Genomic DNA, 21,515 nt, shown 5'->3' on the forward strand with positions numbered 1-21,515 from the left:
TTGAGTTGATTCATTACGAGCGTGAAACGAATTAAAGACTTTCTCCTCACATAGCAGCATAATTATAGCGTGACGATTACCCAACTCATTGGCAATGTCATGATTGGTTCTATTTTAATGGTCACATGTGCTTATTCATCAGCTATCAAGCAGTTACAGCGCTTGCAAGTCTCATATGCTAGCCTGCATGCATCGATCATTTGAAATAGTGGTAAAGTTTTTTCCACAAATTTATAAAGATTTGCGGCACACCTGACAATATGTGGCACAGTCTGGGAATCACTGCTTTTGAGGATGCAGGGCACTTAGCCAAATTGAATTTATAGATCTTATTCGATGTTACCTGATCAGTTAATAGCCAAAAAACTCTGAACGACAGCAGATGTAATCCGATAACATACTACGTGTATCAACATATAGATAAAATAATACACATCTTCATAAACATTGTTTCATAACCCCCGACAAAATATCCTCAACACGGCCCGAACTAAAATATTGTGACGATGCATAGGCCTAATACAAACAGCACCCCGTCAATAAATCCCAATATGAAAAGTGGCAGACCCTAGTGTAGGCGTATAAGAATGGTAACAACCCAACGACTTGGCCGCACCGAAAATATCCCAAAGCGTTCTCAGATCAAATGCTTTCTGCGCTGTTGCCCGACTTTCAACCGGCATCATTTGAAGAGCATAGAGTGGAAACTTTGTCTCATGGCCGCCATTTCTTGGGCTTGCTGTAAATACGAGAGACACTCGTGAACTTGTAGTGTGGAAATACGGATAGATATGTTTTGGCGATGTCACCGATGTCAGCATATAGTTTTGCATGCAACCAAACGTAAAGGTGGTCGGTAACGAGGTACTTCTACTTTTTCGGAGTACTCAAGTAGGTTTTCACTACTTTACTATTTACTCAAGTGGCTGTTTTTAGAGTAATTTCACTTCTGCATGACTGCTTTTTGGCAAAGATACTTACTTTTTAAATTTTGGATGAGAATGCTAACGCATAGACATTTATGGAGACTGAGAAGAACAAAGTTGCCAGCTTACCGCGTCCTTCATGATTTTGCCTCTCAAGCGCTCCAGTTCCTTTTTCAAATAACTCTTTGCTTTGAGATTCTGTTGGTCATGCATAGCCGCGGTGTCGTCGACGCTGTAAACAACTTCGTGGAATCGGACTACGAAATAGAATTTCGCGCCTTCGAAATGAAGCTCGTTTCTTAGAAATGGGATTCTTACGTATTACTACAGATAACTGACGTACGGATAGATGCGCAACACGTGATTCACAGTCGAGTGATTCGATGGTCGGCAGATTTGTTGTCGCTCCATAGTATGAAACGGCAACGAAATTTCTAATCCGATTGATCACGACCCGAGCACTCACATTAAATACAGTTGATCTTATTTGAAAGCTAGAGTCGCGCTGATTCTTACAATATACAATAAACTTTCATCAACGCCGTGGAACCACCCCGAAATAGCCTTCAAAATATGAAAATCGGCATTGTTCTGAAAAAAAATGGTCATTGTGCTGCGTCGTTGCGATTGTTTAGAGCACAATGAAACAAATCTGCCGACCATCGTATCACTCGACCGTGAATCACGTGTTGCGCATATACCCGTAGGTTAGTTATCTATAGTATTACGTTTATATACAGGCCTATACCAGGGTCGTTCAGGACTTTAGACTCTTGAAATCGATGTAGAGATCAGATATGAGATTAGGACTACCAATACTTTTAATCGAATGGATATTGGGTTTCTAAAAGTGTACTTAAATAGGGCTGCCAGACGACCTCTTTTAAGAGGATTTGTCCTCTTTAGTTCAACAAATTGAAAATGTCTACGGAGGACGCCTAAATGTCATCATTTTGCGAATTTATCCTCGCTTTTTAGTAAAAGTATTGAATTGCAATCAAAAACTCGACCTCGACGCGGTGAACGTCAGAGTTTCGTAAAAAAAACCGGGTAAAACGGAGGTCGAGTCGAAGTGATGACCTTTTTTCAGTCAACACCACAGACGTATCGTGAAATGGCGAGTAATTCGGGAGTGGGGTCAGAGTGATGACTTATTTTTTTAGTCAAAACAGGTACTATTGGTCGAAAACTTTTAAAATTAGCCAATTTCCTTTTCGAATTCAGCTGTCAGTGTTGTAGTGTGCAATTTTTCGGATCTCAAAATATGGTAGCCCTAACTTGAAGGCCCCGTAAAATCTACTGCACTAAATTTGTAGGGGAATGTCGAATAATTACTAGGGATTGGAACAACGATTAGAGCACTCAAATCCGAGTTGAGTATCGAATGTAATGATTCGAGTCGAATAGTGAGATTCGATTTTTTGAGTAATGAAAATATACGCCTTCACACAAAGATTAATATTAATTCATCGGACATAGCTTCAATACTTCATTTCCACCACTGGAGTCACGGAACATCGGTTAGCCGTATCACAGCATCGAAAAAAACATGTTACAGACGGCTAAGAACATTTACGGAACAATATTTCTATCAAGTTGTGATCGAACCTCTCAATGATCACAAGGGATACGAAATAGTCGTGGTTCTAAATCTAAAATATGCTTGCAAAATCATTAAGTCCCGCTCGGTTTAGGTCGGAAGATGTCGCATACAAGCCATACAGGCGACGTACGTTTTCCAATACTCCTCCTGTATTTCTTTCAACGTCTTTAATCGGTGCATTTGAACAGCCTTGATTTGAGCGACGAGCTTCCTCTGCTTCTGCAGAAGCACCTATGCACAGAGAATTGAATCGCGGTATATTTTACGTCCATATAAACACAGAGGTGATCACTCTGGTCAGTGACGAAGTATAGGCTACTTCTACTTTTTCGGAATACGTTTTGACAGCTCGGAGTACAAGTGGCTACTTTCACATTGACTATATTATACAGTTCTTTCAAAACCACATACATTTACACTTTGTATTTCGTAAAGTAGAAGATAGTTTTGTGATGAGTTAGCATCACTTGTACAAGTCAAATTGCCATGACAACTTGGCGAAATAGTAGCTACATCACAGTACCTGAACATAATTTCTAGAACTGCGCCTAGGTATAGTGTCATTAAGTCATTCTGCGTCAGTCACGAAATAAGCCAGCCCCGATTAACAGCCATAAATATGCGATCCTAGACGAAATTTACCTCTTAAAACTATATATTTCAGTACTTTACCTACCTTCATTTTCTACTTTCACTTAATATGGTTTTGAAAAGTCTTGGGAATCGCCATTTCTAAATGCAATGGAGTAGACATTGACTGCGTCACTTATATTTCTAACGGAGTAACAGCGCCGGCTGACTATACATTGACTGCCTCTGCGATATCAACATGACTTGTTATGTGTATTTTAAGTATTGTATACATTACGTTAAGCTTCTCTTCCTCTTCTTTCGCCTTCGCCATGTCACGCTCCCACATCAAAAAGTGATCGCTCAATTGCTTCATATATTCACGATGCAGATCCATTCTTTCCTTATGCTGTAGTGTTTGAAATGCGAGGACGTAAGTAAATACGTTTACTACAAAATGCGACGCAGGAATGAAAAATCCAACGCTGACTTAGACTCGTCGTTTCAGAAATGTGGATAGACTCGTGACTCGTAGCAAAATTTACGAGACAATTCCAAGTCATCAAGTAACTCTATCGTACATGTTTTCGACACGCTGATATGATATGTGTAAGCAATCGTTCATTCAAGGATTGCGCACTATGATTTTACTGAGTCTTGGATGGTATGTTCCAAATGAATTGACCGCAGACGATGTGAATATACCTTACGTTGTCGTAGACTAGCATCTATCTATCTATAGCAGTGTATTTATGTTCCGTGTAATGCTCCGTGTAATGCTCAGCGTTCAACTTGACAAACCTCTTGTATGATTTACATCGGACTGATATAATTTACACATTTATATGACTCGTCAACAATTGGTGCGGGCTCAAATGTTATCGTATGGATGTGTAGGGGGATTCTGTATGGCACCATATCAATTTTTTCAATTATTGGAGGTTTCCTATTCTATGATCTATCTGGCTAGAAGCTATACCAACGTACTTTAGCAGTTCTTTGTAAATTTGATCCATAGAACGCCCCGTTGAACGTGTAATTGACTAAATTAATTAAAATAATTTTAACTCGATTCAGCGACTCAATCTGTACTTCAATCATCTTGCAAAATGCAATGACTTGAATCTTGTCTCGTACTTTGAAAATGATACATGACTTGGGGACTTGGCTCAGCGTGACTTGACTTGACTCGATATGCTAGCCTACAGCTCGTTAACACGTGAAAGGTAAGAAGACAAAATTCGTTACATTACGGCAAAACAATTAGGCGAAATTTGGTAATATAATAGGGGTAAAGTCGCAGCCTTTTAAAGAGCAACCAAACAATCAAAAATCAAGGGAGTGGTTTTTAACAGGACATAGCCTTACAGAAACTTCAATAGGTCCACGTAAATTGCACGTGTGGTGTGAAAAAGGAGGCAGCAAATTTATCTTTCGATTGAAGTTCCCAAGAGCAAAACTTGTTTTAAAATTGAACGGACCTCAAGCTACAAAGGCTGAAAAACAGTGCATTGCGCAGTGACCTTACTTGATTAGCCATAACGTTTTCCACTTTCGAGTTGCAATTACTGGCCGATTTCGCGGTCAGCGTCTCCAATCGTCTGCGTTTCGCGTTCATGTTTTTGTTGACATTACTTTGAAAGGTTCGTAACATGCTGCTCACCTCGTTTCTAAATAGCATTTCTTAACTAAAAATTTGCATTCATGGACAAGTTCCTTGAAATTATTAGGGTATGAGATACTCGAATCGATCCGTATTAAAGGCACTTTAGCAAAACTCAGTGTTGGCGACTTTAATGAAATCAACAACCTGAAAAATTAATCCAGTGAAAATATGATTTTCGGCGGTCTAGCCGGAATGTACATCAAATCAGAGAGGAACTCAAATTTAAACGACAGTGAAATATTCAAGCTATCTATTTACATATAGTGCCAAATATTTCCGATAAAAAGTTAGTTGCATGGAAATTCGAAAAATTTTTTCGAAACGTTATATGAAAAATTGCAATAGGTTGCAATATAAGATTCCCCGAAACAGCTTAAAACACCATACCACATAACTTCTGAATATTCAGGAAGCTGTCCGAAGGTGTAAAAATAGTTGAAAAAACTTGCCCTAGTCATAACAACCAGAGTAAATAGCCCATCCCATGTGTCGCGGTAACCCGGTAACTGAATACATTTTCAATAATTTCACCTATTTGCAGCGTCAGTCGTGGTTTCATGTTAGTCGCGACGATGATTTGTTCATCTACCAAAGTAGTCTACCTCCAACGGGTTGCTAATTGTATGCGAAGCCTCGACTTCCTGTTTGAAACTACTTACTTGAGCTCTTAACGCATTTTATTCTCCTCTTCTACATACTTGAACTAATTTTGGTATATCTGTGGATTCCCCACTTTTACTTGTGATTGAGTAGAAAGCTATTACGGTATTATACTCCTACCTGTACTCAAATCTGGTCTAAGAAATCATCGTTGCTAATGAAGCAGAAGTATCAAGTTCTAAGTCATGGCAAAACTACTTCAAGTATAGAAGTCGATATTGAAGATCTAAAAGTAGATTTCGCTGAAGGGTCGCATGCATTTAGCAGTTATGAAATACACATACAGCAGTAGTGCTTTTCGCCTATAAAGATCATGGGCGCCAAAGCAACGATATCAGGAAAATGTTCGGTTGGTATTCTAGGCCTGCTTTTGCCTAAGAACTGAAAACAGTTAAGTAGAACTAGAAGTAGTTTAAAATATAAGTACCGTAATTTTCCGAATATAGTGCGCCCCCGTGTATAATACGCACCCTTAAAATGACGTGTATATTCTGGGAAAAAGCCTGTGCCCATGTGTGGTACGCACCCTGCATTCGCAGTACATGAATAGTTGCGGTTTAGTATTCTATGTTGTTCTGTTTTGCGATGTTACTGTCGCACAATCATGACATAATGATCGCTAATCATAATACAATTAAGGGCATTGTCTCTAAACGAGAGTAGATAGTTGCCAAAGCCTGTGAGGTCGGCGACGCGATAGTTCAGGCTAGCGACACACGACATCTTGCGCACGAGGATTATTACAATTACAGATGCGATTGCTCAGGCCAACGGTTATGTCGGACGCAGCAGCCCTGTTGGAGATGCGACTGATTAGGCAAGCGATTATATCTTGCGCACAATCATGGCCTCTTGTGTATGCGATTGTTAAAGTCTGTCCTTGCCGCGATGAATCAGCAAGGATTGCCGCGCACGCTTGTAGCAATCAGCGACCTAATTTCGCTCGCGTACAAACGCCAACTCAGCAAGACATCGCGTGCTGTGCAGACGACTCTCGTTAATTGGAAACACGCTTCTCTATTTGGCAGCTCGTTATACTCTATAATACGAATTACGGGACCCAATGGCTAGATGTGATGCGCGATTTAAACAAGCATGAAGAAAGGTGCGATTTCAAGTTTTTGATCGAGGGATATTTTTTTCAAGGCTTCCGTACCCATGTGTAATACGCACACCCTATTTTAGGGCAAAAAATCGGTAAAATTTTGCGCATTATGCATGGAAAATTACGGTACTCCGAAAAAGTTGAAGCTCATCGTTTGACGACCTCTGCTATAGGCGATACTAACGTTAGTACCACACGACCCACAGTATGTCGAAAGCCTTACGGATTCCAGTTCAAGTCTGAATTAGATACCCTCGACCTACCCTATATTGCAATCCGTCGACTCATCTTCACACTCGTCCGGGTCGCTCCCATCGTCACTACGTTCTCTCTTGAGACTTGCAGACTTCGCGTCTCTCCCTACAGGAAACGTCAATTGCTGTAAACACTGCATACGTCGCACGAAACCGTTCATGGTATCGAATAAGCGGCCAAGTGAGCGCTGCGCGTAGGGCCGTAGGCAATGGCAACGTAATACCGGCAGGGTCCTGGTTTACATCAGTGTGATTTAAATCAGGTTTTTTCGTTGATTTTAATTTTACCATTTTGATTTTATTGATTAATTTGCTTTTTTTCAAATTTTCGGACGAGATGCGTGAATGTGGTTTATTATCGGACAATCATGTGCATTTTATATAAACCGGAGATAGCATTTCGTCACCGCTACCGGTATAGTTCAGCTATTTGACAGACAGAGGGGAAAAGAGCAAAGAGCGATAGTCAATCAATATGTTAGCGTTTTGCTGTGGGTACTAGTTAGTTTTCTGCGACATGCTGCAGCTATTTTCGAGGCACTGGTGGGATACCGCTAACGAAGCGCAATCCGGAATCGCTATCGAATTCGAAAGATTCCCTCATCTCTGATCCAGTTTGCTGGCAGTAACCACTCCATCGATCCAGATGAAGATGCAACTGTTATGGATGGTCCCGATTTGACTCAACATGTTTCCTCGCTACTAGACAGATCATTAATGATTCTGGCGACCCATCATTATCACATAGGTTGAACGTTTTCAGCTATCTGGATGATGATTCACAGCCCCACATTATTAAAGTTTAAGCTTTATCCTTCCTCACCTTGATTGACGAGGTCGTCATTCATCCCATTTTCTTTTGTTCGTGTTGTTGTTATTATGAGTAAAAAGAAAATCCAAAAAAATCATGATTTCAAATCTTCAATCGATTTCAATCAACGGCGAAATGATTTTTACCAGAACCCTAAATACCGGTAAAATTTGTGATAATTCAATCATAATCAATCAGATTCGCCCCCACACAAGTCATACTGTGACATATGCCTGGTAACTTGCATTTTCAGTGCCTGGAAATTGCTCCAAAAAAGTCCAGAGTTACTTAACCTGAGATGCATTAACTCTGTATTTCCACCCGTGTATCGGAACTTACAGGTAAACGGCACTTTCAGGTATCAAATTGTGCTTTCAAACCCATCCTGAATGAAATCCAAAATGAACCAAATACGCAAGTTCCTATGAAGATATATACCAAGGTGCTGTAGTGCGGTCTGTTCACGTGTAGGCCTACCACCACACAACACACTCAGATATATCTTCATTCTTCGTATCTCAAAATATAACACCCCTGCGATATATATGACTCATTTTCACCCATTAGAAGGGTGTGAAAAAATAATTTGATACGTGAAACCTGACTTACTGAAATACACGATTTTCGTTTACAATGTGTAAATAAATTTATTTTCTATTGGGTAAATCTATGCACTCGGAGAACTAAACGTAATCTCAGCAGTCCAAAGATCAGTGGTTATTCTTCACCTTTTCTCCGGAGCCTATTTTACTGGATTTTCGTGATCTGGCGCACCCCTATTATAGTGGCTGCACTAATGACGATTGGGCAGAAGTCGGGCTGGACCGTTTAAAGTTTGCCAGGTTTGTTGTTGTTGTTGAAGAAGAACTGGTATATGTATAATTTGTACAATAAACTGCAGTACAGGGATATTTTGAATAAATATCCTTTTGGCTAGAGAGCTTCATTTTGAATCTGTTTAAACTAAAATAGGCACTCACACTCTAAAGTGGTTCGGTATTACTATAGTATATCTATACTGAGAAACATTTTGCTGAGAACATCCCCAACTAAGTAGCTAGTGTGCTGAAACTGTTTCAGGGTGGCTGTGCTATCTAAAATTGCTCACACCAGACACGATATCACATTTTACAAAGATTGTTATGTTCGCTGCGTTCATGAAAACATATTGATCACCGACAATTAATGTATAGCGTCAAGTGCGACGAACATTCAGAGGTTTAATCATTTTGGTCAAAGATAAATATGCTATAAGAGCCTTTGAATATCACTATACCCAGGACCGAAACAGCACTTTGTCAGCCCCCCTCCCAAACGTTGGTCTTGGTCCCCTATAGGGTGATAAACCGGAGCACACATCAGCCTGCAACCTGTTGCTGCTACTTATGTATTGTATATATATATCGAAGTTTTCGGTCAGTATAAGGGCAGTCCTTTTCGGCCAAGGTTTTCCTGCTGCCGGTCGTCCTGGCACACTTCTCGGAGTCGCATGTTACATGGCCTTAAACTTCATATGTCTTGGTGCGTCGTGGTGCAGTAATGTCCGACGCCGAAATGCCCATTTTTATAAATCACGCGTTTTTTCTTGGGGGAAGAGTACCCAATAAAAAGATATTTGGCAATACTAAATCGCAAAAAAAAATTAAAGAAGTGCTTCAACAAAAAATGTATAATTTATGTTAATTCACGAAATAACTTTGGGCACCCGTCGAGCTCGTTCCCCCCCCCCCCCCATATTTCTTGGGCGCCTCAATAGCGACAACGCCACTTTAGTATATCAGCCCCATAACAATCAAAATCGTCCCTAAGGTCCCCGTATTCGCCGAGACGAAGAACCACAGGACAGTGGGACACATGCGCTAGACGTCGGTAAGGAAAATGCAATACCAATTCCGTTGTGCAAAAAATTAACACCAGATGCCGACGCTATCCTAATTGATATTACATACCGTACTTATAATATAGTTTTCGCAGAGATTTGAAGTGTCGGCCTTGCTTGTTCATAATGCTATTACAGGCTTGCGACATAGGAAAAGAATACAATCTAACCCTGGAATTCGCTTAGAACTAGCCTACAACGTGGTGCGAATATGGGACTGTTTAATGGCACCATAGACGTTACCGGACTATCAGGGCTTGATATTAGTTGAGATGCACCCAGTATTTAGTCACAATAGTAATAAAAATTTAATGGTATATCAATATTGAAATGAACCCGAATATTTCGGCTGACACACCTCAGGGGCAATCAGTGGTGGCCCTATGAACGGGGGGGGGGGGGGGGAGGGGGCGGGGGCGGGCGAGACTTACCGGGGGCCTCCTATAAGTATCTAACCGTAACTTCTGGGGGGATCCGCCCACCAGACCCCCTTTTCTGTAAGAATTATCTTTCTTTCGCCGCGTCAAGGTTTGGCCAGATGCTGGATTCGGCCATATCTATTAATGCATGTGTGCAAGGATAGGCTACATCAAAACTAAGTCATTCTACCGCATGCAGAGACGTTATAGGGATACGGGACTTTTCTAATAAATGCAAAGATTTGATGATGATTGACACATCTGTACGGAATCATATTCTTGCTCGGTACACGGATTTCCATGTTTATTCGCTATTATCCCTGAAAAAAGCGCATAAACCAAAGAGGGGGGGGGGGGCGGGCGACCGCCCACTTCGCTTACCCCAAAAGCCACCACTGGGGGTAATCGCCAGCAACTAGTGGACAATTGTAAAGAAAATTGTATATCAACAATCGTATCTCGAAATATGACGTCACCAGCATGAAATGAGATTCCAAATAAGAGAGCGTTCAGTACTATTTTAAGAAGGTACACGAACTCCGTTTCTAGACAAAGTTTAGGCTGATGTATTTTGATAAAGGTCTACTCCAAGGCACACCGATGAAAGTGTGAGCGGCCCTTTCCGATGATGCGAAATCTGTCGTCTCGATAATTTTTCGCACAAGCAGGATTATCCAACAGATGTTTGCCAATGGCAGAATTCATGGTCTTTGAACGCTCAACCTCAAGCTTGAGCGGATGAGCTTTTCACCGAGCGTGGTGTATTTGTATATACGTGTTCTGATAAATCTAGGGACATGCTGGTTTATGATATGATAGTTGATGTAGAATGTTCTTTCCAATTCTCTACCAGTTGCTGACGAGTGTCAGCAGAAAATATTCGGGTTCAGTTCAATATGAATAAACTACTAGAAAAAATTATCGTGACGACAGATTTCGCGTCATCGGGAGGGGCCGTTCACACTTTCAACTGTTCTTTCCAATTCTCTACTAGTTGCTGACGATTTCAATTGTATATTGACATTCTGTACCTCAAAGCAGCTCTTTAAATTGTAATAAATAGAAAAGATTACCTTTTTGATAACTGGTCCACTTAGATTTTGATTGTAGTTTCGTTTTCCTTTTCTGGATTGGTTTCACCATACTTATTTTTTATGAAATGACCTAATCATTAGGTCGAAACGCGTAGGCCTATATGTATCGTACCGTACACTGTATTATCGTAAGATAGCTGTTATGAATATCGTTATCCATACCGATATAGTTCTTCAAGAAACAATTTGCAATAAGTCCGCTTTACCGCACATATTATTTAAGTTATACTTAGGCTGCGTCCTGGCCCTGGAGAACATGAGCATTGAAAAATTATTGCCTATTTAATTTATTGCCGTTATCGCATTCGGCAGAATTTGATTGTTTCGTCTCAGATCAATGAAGATTGTGCAGCATTGTCCAATAGCGTTGAATCACAATCATCGAAAGTTCATTGCTGTGACAGGGGATGAGAAAATGGATTTTGGAATGAATGAGAGAGTTTCACTATAGATAACAAACCTACGTAAGTTAGTAATCTATAGTTTCACACGCTCGATACAGAAAGCGTATATATCTTCCACTCTGATTTTGAGCCTCATGCCGCCACAATTCCTACCAGGCGAAATTGGACTATGGAAATCCAAGTGAAACGACTACTGACAACTGGTTAAGGCAAGTGCGACACATCCAACACCTATATATTCAGTAGGTCATGGCTCTGCGGCTGCTTATACTTGTTAAAATTGAATCAATTTTGGTGTGCAGCGTTTTTTTAGGGTTCCCTGACAATTTAATCAATGAATGGCTGGAATCCGGAAAAAAAGTTATTTTTGAACAGTCTTCACCAGGACTTTTTGGATCCGGATTCCCTCCGGCCAGGCCCATGATCCGTACATCTCTAATAGTCAGGGCTACTACCACTGTTGGAATGACTCGAGCCTCCTATACCGAGTGACTTGACTTGTAGCAAAATTTATGAGTCAATTTCAAGTCATCAAGTTAACGGTGTCGCTAAAAATGGCTGATCTTGTATATATCCGGATTATGGTTTCTTATTATAACATCAGGAAATATAGTTACACTAAATCGCGAGAATTATTTTAGGTTGAATTCATCGGCCCTTTCGTCCCCTCGGCTCCGCCAAGTTACTTATACGTAATTTAGCAGTTCCACACATGCGCCAGGGATACCACGCCTTTTTGCATGTTTATTTGATGCTATATTCGTTCCTGGATTCAAAATAAATGCCGCCTTTCAAACATCTATCACAATGGCCAAAATATGCCCCGTACATCGAAAAATCAACTTGACTCGACTCAAAATGTGCAATGACTCGAAGGTAGTGCCTTGATCCCAACACTGGCTATGTTACTTTTCACCTGTCCGTAGTTACCTTGACTCTAGCACTTTAAAAACTCTCGCTTCTACCCACGCAGTTTAGAGTTGATAGATCTGGAAAAGCGTTCCGTCGACTGGAATAACATTCTCCACAACTATTTCCACATCCAAATAGGTCGGCAGCAGCAATCACTTCTCGAAAAACCTTTCCCAGTAGAAAGTATCGAAACAATTCCCATACAAATCTCCACAAAACTCAATAATTCTGCTGTCGCTGGACATGAAAACAGTAAAAACAATAATTCAATAAAACCCATGTGCAGAAAATCAAACAAAGTAAAAACTATCCAATAGAGTTCGATGTCTCGAATGCACGCAGAGGCACTCCTGATGAAGAACAAAGAAATGCTGCACTCTCTAAAGTCTCAACCCTGCCTTTTCATAACATCTCATTTAAAAAGCATGGAGTGGAAGTTCTGTTTCATGACCGCCATCTCTTGAGTTTGCTGAAATACAATTGTGCGATTGTGACAAGATCAACAAATTATTTCTAACATAATATTTTACCGGCTTACTACGATTACTTGGGCGTGAGGGCGCTTCAACAACTCAGGTACCATTCTGTTGGACGGTTTATCTGACTAAAGCTCACCGACATATTTGATTTCAAACTGAGACTGCGACTCGGTAAAACAACCACTAATATGACAATGTTGTAAACATGGCCCCTCCAGAAGCAGCATTGAGGAGACTACAACAAATCTCTATTTTTACAAGCTACGGTTGGATATTTCCATTTCATGGAGACTGTGGACGCTGTGTTTTAACTTTGAGTCAAAGAAATCAACTGTTTTACTTACAAATTGAACATGCGACACGAAATGCTGCTACTGCAATTTCTACAAGCAATTTCATCCCTATCAAGACGACTATTACATGATTCGATATGCCCCGCCCCGTCCCTGGTCTAACAAGGATTGCATTGCATGAAAAAGCTACATGGGTACATATAAGTTCATATCAATTCGTACACATGTTGTACAAAAGTATTGGAGCTTAGAAAATGCACTAGGAAAATATTATGAGAAACACGGGATAATTTGAACGCCTGACCAATGACTATTGATCATTCAGTCCGGTGAACATAAAAGCCAAATATTGAAAGAACACAATCTGACCGTATCTTTAAGGATCTTGCTTTGTAAACGTGCCAGCTCACTTTTCAAGTCATTTGTCACTTTGGCCTTCTGTTGAACATGGTTGGCTTCCGTCTCTTCCACTCTGAAAGATTCCGAGCAGAAGCAATTAATTATCACCGATTGTTGCAACTCCCAGCACCGAGGTGTAGGGACCTACGTTTTGAAGTATTGCTCTTGCAACTGTTTCAAAGATCTGTGCCGATGTGTCTGTACCACTCGTATCTGAGAGATCTGTTTCATTTGCTCTTGCAACTGCGCCTGCAAAGGGAAAAAAATGAAACACACACACTTTTGAAGGCATACTGGTACTGGTCTTGGCCAGGGTTGTAATGACTCGAGTCACGATTTTCTGATGACTCGACTTGACTCGAGTCATTTTCTCAAAATACGGAAATGACTTAACATTGCGCATGACTCAAACCAAGTCATATGACTCGAGACTCAGACGGCAAAGACCGACATTTTATTGTAATTTCGAAGAATAGTAAAGTAACCACCTTATTGGGATTTTGTCTATTGGTACTGGTACTTGAAAATGCGACCAGAAACTGCTAAATGTGAGGAAAATTTGTGTAATATAGATGCGAACCATTCGATGTCACCAATCAGAGTTATAAAAGTGGGTTTAACAAGACCTTAACTGGAACTGAGCAGTCAACACAATGACTTGGACTCGAGTCATAACACCATGACCTCTGCTTGATGACTTGGACTCGGACTTTGACTCGGTGAAGAATTGAAATTGACTCGCCTTGACTCGAGTCAAAACTATGTGAGATTGACTTGTGACTCGGAGCCTCGTGACTTGGTTACAACCCTGGTCTTGGATCTAGAATTAGGTCATAAAAAATGGACACAGACCTACAGAACAAAATTCAGTCGCGGATGAAAATATTAGCACTGCTGATTACAAATCAATATCTATTATTGATTAATTTCCCCACCAACAAACGGAGCATTGCAAACCCCTTCGAAAAGCGAATTAAATCATTTCTATAACTTTACAAATGATGAGATGTTAAGTATGTGTACTACCACACGAACAGTAAACAAATGAACTGCTTAACCGTGAGTTTCTCCTCATTTTCTTTGACTTTTGCGACGTCATTTTCCAGCTGGCCAAGTACAATGTTCATCTGCTTGTTGTATTCGTTACGAAGGGCAAGTCTTTCTTTACGCTAAAATTAACAAGTGAACACTGATTTTTCACAACATTGATACTTGATGCAGTTAGCCGATAGAAATAAATAAAAGTCTCGCATTTATTGTTGCCTGCACTGGCTTTTACATGAATCCTTTATATTGTTACCGAAAAGGCGTATATGTCTTTGTGAATCATATCCATAAACATTAAATGAAATTATCCAGGATCTGTGGGCTTTGATACAATCAACAGCCAAATATACCGCAATATGAGCAAGTGCTTGTTCTACTGTCCACTAGAGGAATTTTGTACCTTGATCTTTGAGTTATGCACCACAATACGACTGTAACATATGAACTATTTCTGAAGGTTTTTGTTGAAAAGAGTACCAATCACTTATTGAGCAGACATATCTAACATAGTCCCAAATTACTTTCAACGCGATACGTTTACAACGCTAACACAAATATATAAAATGATAGCTGGGCCATAAGCACAGACACACAGGAAAGTAGCTTGTTCAACAGTCGATCGTCGCTATGCGCAACCAACTATGTTACAACGAAATCATGCAAATAGCACGGATGAGCACCAGCCGTAATAGCAAATAGTAGAAAGTCGCGAAGGATCACAAAATGTTCACTTCTTTAGGATAAAGCTAGCTATCAAGTGCCAAGATTTTTGTGCGTAGTAGGCCTATAGGTAACATTTTTTTAGTCAAGCTGCTGCCAACTTGCTGAATTTCAGTGAATATGAGTCAGAAATGGACCAGATGAAGTATTTATTGAGTGCCTCTGTAACAATTCCTTTAAATTCAGGTAGAATTCATCATCATCATCATCATCATCATCATCATGTTTATTAATATTTTCATCGTTTCAAAACATGACAAGACTGCGATACAATGAAAAGATAGGAAGGTGTCAAAACAACTTGGAGTAGCCTTTAAGATCAGAAACCCACCTTAGCCTAGGCGAAGTAAAGAAGAGGCATGCACACTGAATGAAAAGTAATGCAGAGAAGAATATAAGACGCAAGCGACAAAATGAGGTGGCATGTGGCGGAGGGCGAGGTCGATGTTAGGTTAACTATAATCACAGCTTAATCACAGTGATCGGCGTATTTTAAGAGGAAAGCAAACATTCTCTTGGAATAAATAAGAAAGCAGTTAAATCTTACTTGTTCATCCAAAAGAGTTTCAACCTTTGATTTACAATTCGTAGCCGATTGAGAAGTCAAGGTCTCTAGCCTTTTCCGTTTAGCACTCATGTTTTTCTTCACGTCGTTTTGAAAATTTTTCAACAGACTGCTCATTTCATTGCTATGAAATTACAAACAATCAGCCTTACCAACGTATCAATCCAGTTTTAATCAATGCAACAGGTCAAAGCAAGTCTACAGGAGAATGGGTCTGGGCATTTTTAGTCACATGATAGGCACAGCTTACGGTGTGATAAACTCACAAGAATGCTGCTTTCACAGGCCGGAGAGCATAAAATCAGAATTAACTGTATCAGTGACGATACGCATGGCCACTGGAGATATTTTTGCCAGGATGTAAATTTATACTGCACAAGGGAATTAAAAGAACAGCATTCCTATCAACCCTAGTTAGTAATATTAGGAGACAAATATGTTCCTCAACACTGGCAGATGGGGAAAAGAGTTACTGGAGCTACTCACATGAAAATATTTCTACAAAACTCTTATCAATTGCAAGTAGTGTGAATTTTCCGATTAGCCAAACATATTTCAAGTAAAAATCGGAAGGATTGACAAAAGTTTTCCAACGAAGTAGGCGAAGTGGGTGTGTGAGTGAGACAATAAACCACATCAACATCTGTGATCAAAAAACAACGTTTGGTTCTTGGAGCTAGTGATATGCATCGTTTTGTTACTATACTCTCAGAATATGATACGAGAGCCATCGGCTAATATTCAGTGTTTTTGTATTAAAAGTATGATGAAATACTCGCCAAAATCACATTTTTTGGGTCATGTTGTTGGGAGTTTCAATTCATGTTAGTTATCCCGAAGACTAGGGTAAACTTAATTCCAAGTAATAGGCAAGGTTGACACAATCGTGCAAGATAATATGTACCAGTAGTAAGTTTACAATAATCTTGGGGCCATTGGCTAATGAGACTAATGGCAATCAATCATAACAAACATATCCTTCAACATATCGCTAGTCGACAGCTACCGATTTACCCAATGGAAAAGTCTGGAGAGTCATCCTCGCAGTCTTCTTGGTCGCTGCAGTTGTCATCATCATCATACTCCCGTTTGTTGGCGGCTGATAACATGGCTCGGGCTGCTGCTGTAACTTGTAAAGAAAGTTGATTTATACAGTGTACCTTCCAGTGTATAATATTCCTAAATGGGATTATTACTGATTTTGAGCACTGAGGCTTGTTGAGTTGATGGGCTGGTTGAGCCGTTTGACACCTTTCTTACAATACTGCCAGTCTCGTAATCAAATAGCGATGAAACGAAGGAGGCGCTTGCCGCTTATCACCATGCACTTTTTGGACGAGTGACGCAGTCGGTGAGACACTACCATGCTAGCTGTCGCTAGTTCGAGTCTAGGTTCTATTAGCATGTTCTAAGTGTCAGTGGTTTGTCTGGGATCCTCCTAACCTGTGTCATACAAAACTCTAAGAAAAACCTGACAAATGACACATGAAAGGGGACAGAGTTAAAGAACGAGGAAGCTTTAATAACACTTAGAACATGAATGCCATCAAATGTTGCTGCTATGTTGAATATTCGTGCTAGATATACAAGTAGGTTGTTAGTTGGATGGCAGATTGATTAAACAATGACATCACTAGGTCGTTTCGACACCGTACTATACGTTCATTATATTACATTGTGTCTTGTGTATCGCGTTGTACATCGTATGTCTTCGAGAGGATAAAAATAATAAAACCGCCAATTGTATTTGTCATAAATGTGTTAACTTTTGACATCCTACCAAAAAGAGTTGAGTTGATGAATATGTATATAGGTGATCACGATTGGAGTATTGTTACAGAAGCTATGTTACAGTATGTAACCTGCCGCATGGATTTCTGACATTATATACCGTGCTATGCACGGGATAGGCCTACATATTTTAATGAGCAGCGAAATTGGAAACATCAGTTATCGCCAGGCCGTGTTATTTTTGGCATATGCCAAAACTGCCAAAAATAACTTATTTTTGGCATTTTTCGATTTTTATTTTTGGCAGTTTTGGCATCGTCCTATAAACAGAAAGTTTCAGCCTCGAATTAGTCACAAAAACGCTTTATTTGGCCTAGTTTGTCAAAAGACACCACAAAATGTGCAGCATCAACGTATAATCAGTGCCAACAAACAATAAGAAGAAGAAAAAAACCTAACGATTTCATAGGTTAATAACATCAAACGAAACCACAAAATGTGCAGTATCCATCGGAATCGATGCCAATAAGCAAAAAAAAAGAAAGAAAAGCCTAACAAACACGCTCAATAGATAATTGTTACAGCTGTTGAATAGACTTAAATCGTTTGCACTGTAAAACAGTGCTTCCAAACTCAGGTCAGCTAAGTTTCTCCTAAATTCATTTCTCGCCCAGCGAATCTGGGAAATATCGGCTTCAACAGTGGCCGTTCAGGGAAAGAATGTTGCCAGTCATCCACAGAAGGTGTTCAGAGCTACAAAATCTTTGGAGGGCCGAACCGGCTTCCATGCATCATGAAAAGAGATCACTTCGCCAGTGCCATCGATCTCATCGCGGAAAGAATTTTCTTCCCGATCCTTTTCCAGGAGTTTCCTGTGTTGTCTCTCAACACATTCTATTTAGTAGCCCGACTATCATTCCTCCTTCAGTCTACCGATATATTTTCGGAGGACTTTTGTCACTTCAGGTGACTTTAATATTACCAACTGGCATGGAAGAGTCCTGGGAAGGTTAGCTTGTTTAAGAACATTGACGCAACAAGACTGTCTGGCAAAACGAGACTATGCAGCTCAGAAATAGCCAGACAGTTTGTTGCGTCACAATGTTCAACTCGATCACAATGCAAAAATCGTGGTTGAATTTGGGGGTTCCAGTTCCACGAGCAGAATATAATTTATATCCTAATAATCAGTACTGCGGCAGCTTCTCATTGATATCCGTTTTATCAAATTTAGCGCTCGACAAGCCGGTCAAAAATGGTCGTAAAATTGCCTTTGGACAAATGGAAAGTATGACGTAAACCAAATGCAGTCAGCCGTTCAATCTCGCTGTGCCCACACCATTTAGGACACCATGCTTTCACCCCTAATGGGTGGGCTGGACCCAGATTAAGAAACCTGCCTTTCACAAACGCTCTTCTCGCTTGTAACGCGGTCCTGTTAACACAACACCATGAACGAAATACACTATTTGGCAGGTCGTGTTATTTTTGGCATATGCCAAAAATTGCTTATTTTTGGCATTTTCAAATTTTTATTTTTGGCAGTTTTGGCATCTGGCTCCTGAAATGCCAAAAATAACACGGCCTGGTTATCGCTATGCTATATGAATTACTGGTAGTCAACTGAATTGAAAACTATAATACCCACCATATCTGGCACTTCTTCGATGGCAGTCAGAGATCGAAAAGTGTTCACCATGATCACCAATGAATGTTTTCCATGAACACGAATAAAAATTTATAAACGTCAAAATACATTGTTTTTGCGTTTGGAGAGGGTTAGGGTAAAAGTTGGGTTTTGGGTATCTCAAGATTAGGGTTGTAGTATTAGGGTGGGAAATTAGGGTTCTAACCCTAAAGGTAAGGGGGATATTAGGGTTGGGGTTAGGGGGATATTAGGGTTAGGTAAGGGGGGATATTAGGGTTGGGGAGGGGAATATTAGGCTTGGGGTTAGGGGGTATTAGGGTTGCGGGAGGGAGGATGTTAGGGAAGGGGGATATTAGGGTTGCGGGAGGGAGGATATTAGGGTTAGGGAGGGGAATATTAGGGTTGGGGTTAGGGGGGTATTAGGGTTAGGTAAGGGGGGATATTAGGGTTGGGGAGGGGAATATTAGGCTTGGGGTTAGGGGGTATTAGGGTTGCGGGAGGGAGGATATTAGGGTTAGGGAAGGGGGATATTAGGGTTGCGGGAGGGAGGATATTAGGGTTAGGGGAGGAGAATATTAGGGTTGGGGTTAGGGGGGTATTAGGGTTGCGGGAGGGAGGATATTAGGATTAGGGAAGGGGGATATTAGGGTTGGGGGAGGGGAATATTAGGGTTGGGGTTAGGGGGATATTAGGGTTGCAGGAGGGAAGATATTAGGGTTGGTGAGGGGGAGATTAGGGTTGTGTGAGAGGGGAAAATTAGGGTTGGGTTAGGGGGAAATTAGGGTTGCGGGACGGAGGATATTAGGGTAGGGGGTTTAGGTTAAAATTTGGGGTTAGATTACCCCTAACCGGGGTTTAACCCACCTCCAATCTCCCTTTCCCCCAACCCTAATATCCCCTCTCCCACAGCCCTAACATACCCCTTTCCCCAACCCTAATCTTGAGATGCCCTACCCCAACTTTGACCCTAACCCACCTCCAATCCTAATATCCTGCTAACTCCTAACCCTAATATCCTCCCTCCCGCAACCCTAATCTTGGGATACCCTAACCCCAACTTTGACCCTAACAAACCTCCAATCCCACTTTCCCCCAACCCTAATATCCCCCTTCCCTAACATCCCCCAACCCTAATATTGCGATACCTAACCCCAACTTTGACCCTAACACACTTCCAATCTCCCTTTCCCCCACCCTAATATCCGTCCCTCCAAAGGCACAAAAAAAAACAAATTTATTTTGACGTTTATAAATTTTTATTCGTGTTCATGCAAAACATTCATTGGTGATCATGGTGAACACTATTCGATCTCTGACTGCCATCGAAGAAGCGCCCCATATCTTACGTTAAGAGTTACAATCAATACCAGGTTTGATATGAAATTCAGTTACAGTGGATAACCTGTACGGTATATGGTATATAAACAAACATGTATTGGGTGATATGTACATCTCAAGGATCCGAAATAAGATACCTGCATACTACTACCAGTGCAGTAACTATAGTACGTAATACGGTAGTGAACAATGACGTACGGTCCCGAACAAACCTGGCTTATTCTCATCTGTTTCACCATCCAACTCAGACTTTTGCTTCTTTTTCTGTAGAGTGCGACCCATGGCACTCGTTGAACCAGCAAAATCTGCGGAAATCCCTCTTTGACCTTCGACGGATAAAGATTGCGAGTGAATAGTGAATACTGAATACTGAATAGTGAATACGCGACGAAATGACCGCTACGCGCGAAGACTTCCATAGTGACGTAATAAACATGAGATAATATCAGTGAACCGTAGATAATGCTATTTGGATCATAGATGTTGATACGTTTTTATGGATGAATCACCACAATTTTATACATCTCCTTGCGTCTCTATCACTGAGATATCTTTACAATCCATCCAAAATTCCTGGCATGATTTAAACTGAGCTACCAGACCTATCTGAAAACTATCTTGACAACCATTCATATCTATCGTTATTAACATGAAGCCTATTGTAGAGTGTCAGGACATAGCAATTTAGAACGTTGTACGCTACGCTGTAAATTGCTATGATGATATTCTTTTTATTTGCGCGAATTAGTGTCAGCAGATTTCTTGATGTTAATATGGTTACCCTCCTATCACAAAATAAAATACAACAACGAAAAAATATAATTAACAAAATGCCTAATAATTCACAGAAACGAACCTAATTGTATTCTGAATTATTAGAGAACGGTAATCGCATAGTCTATGGTAATAGTATCGAATGTAACCATGGAATGGCAACGAGGTAAAAACGCGCCCCTTTTAAAGATAAGAAAAATATAGTTAAGAACTGTGGT

The 21,515-nt window shown here is 40.5% G+C and overlaps 2 protein-coding genes and 1 long non-coding RNA gene across 4 annotated transcripts in view; 1 reads left to right on the forward strand and 2 right to left on the reverse strand.

Moving 5' to 3' along the window:
• Positions 1–366: 366 nt before the first annotated feature.
• Positions 367–11,143, reverse strand: LOC145442622 (synaptonemal complex protein 3-like). Its single transcript, XM_080320585.1, has 7 exons — positions 10,967–11,143; positions 6,794–6,890; positions 4,628–4,769; positions 3,398–3,508; positions 2,660–2,760; positions 1,056–1,158; positions 367–739 (listed from the first exon to the last, which is right to left on the reverse strand). The coding sequence occupies exons 1-7, from the start codon at positions 11,034–11,036 to the stop codon at positions 683–685; spliced, it is 681 nt and encodes a 226-aa protein (XP_080176711.1). The 5' UTR covers positions 11,037–11,143; the 3' UTR covers positions 367–682.
• Positions 11,144–12,504: 1,361 nt separating this feature from the next.
• On the reverse strand, positions 12,505–20,903 carry LOC145442621 (synaptonemal complex protein 3-like). Of its 2 annotated transcripts, none has more exons than XM_080320583.1 (7): positions 20,736–20,903; positions 16,821–16,929; positions 15,789–15,930; positions 14,533–14,643; positions 13,623–13,723; positions 13,445–13,547; positions 12,505–12,772 (listed from the first exon to the last, which is right to left on the reverse strand). In XM_080320583.1, exons 1-7 carry the CDS (start codon positions 20,803–20,805, stop codon positions 12,716–12,718), a joined length of 693 nt encoding a protein of 230 aa, XP_080176709.1. In that variant the 5' UTR covers positions 20,806–20,903; the 3' UTR covers positions 12,505–12,715. The 2 variants fall into 2 exon arrangements, with proteins under 2 accessions (XP_080176709.1, XP_080176708.1); XM_080320582.1 differs by having other exon boundaries at positions 16,821–16,935.
• LOC145442623 (uncharacterized) overlaps positions 18,268–21,515 on the forward strand; it is a 40,026-nt gene continuing 36,778 nt past the window's right edge. Inside the window, exon 1 of the long non-coding RNA XR_013916099.1 lies at positions 18,268–19,013. This is a non-coding gene — a long non-coding RNA (uncharacterized LOC145442623). The remainder of the gene's footprint in view (positions 19,014–21,515) is intronic.

Source organism: Botryllus schlosseri, chromosome 7 (genome assembly GCF_051294905.1).
Source record: "Botryllus schlosseri isolate E-star chromosome 7, Bs_hap1, whole genome shotgun sequence".
Taxonomy (NCBI): Eukaryota; Metazoa; Chordata; class Ascidiacea; order Stolidobranchia; family Styelidae; genus Botryllus; species Botryllus schlosseri.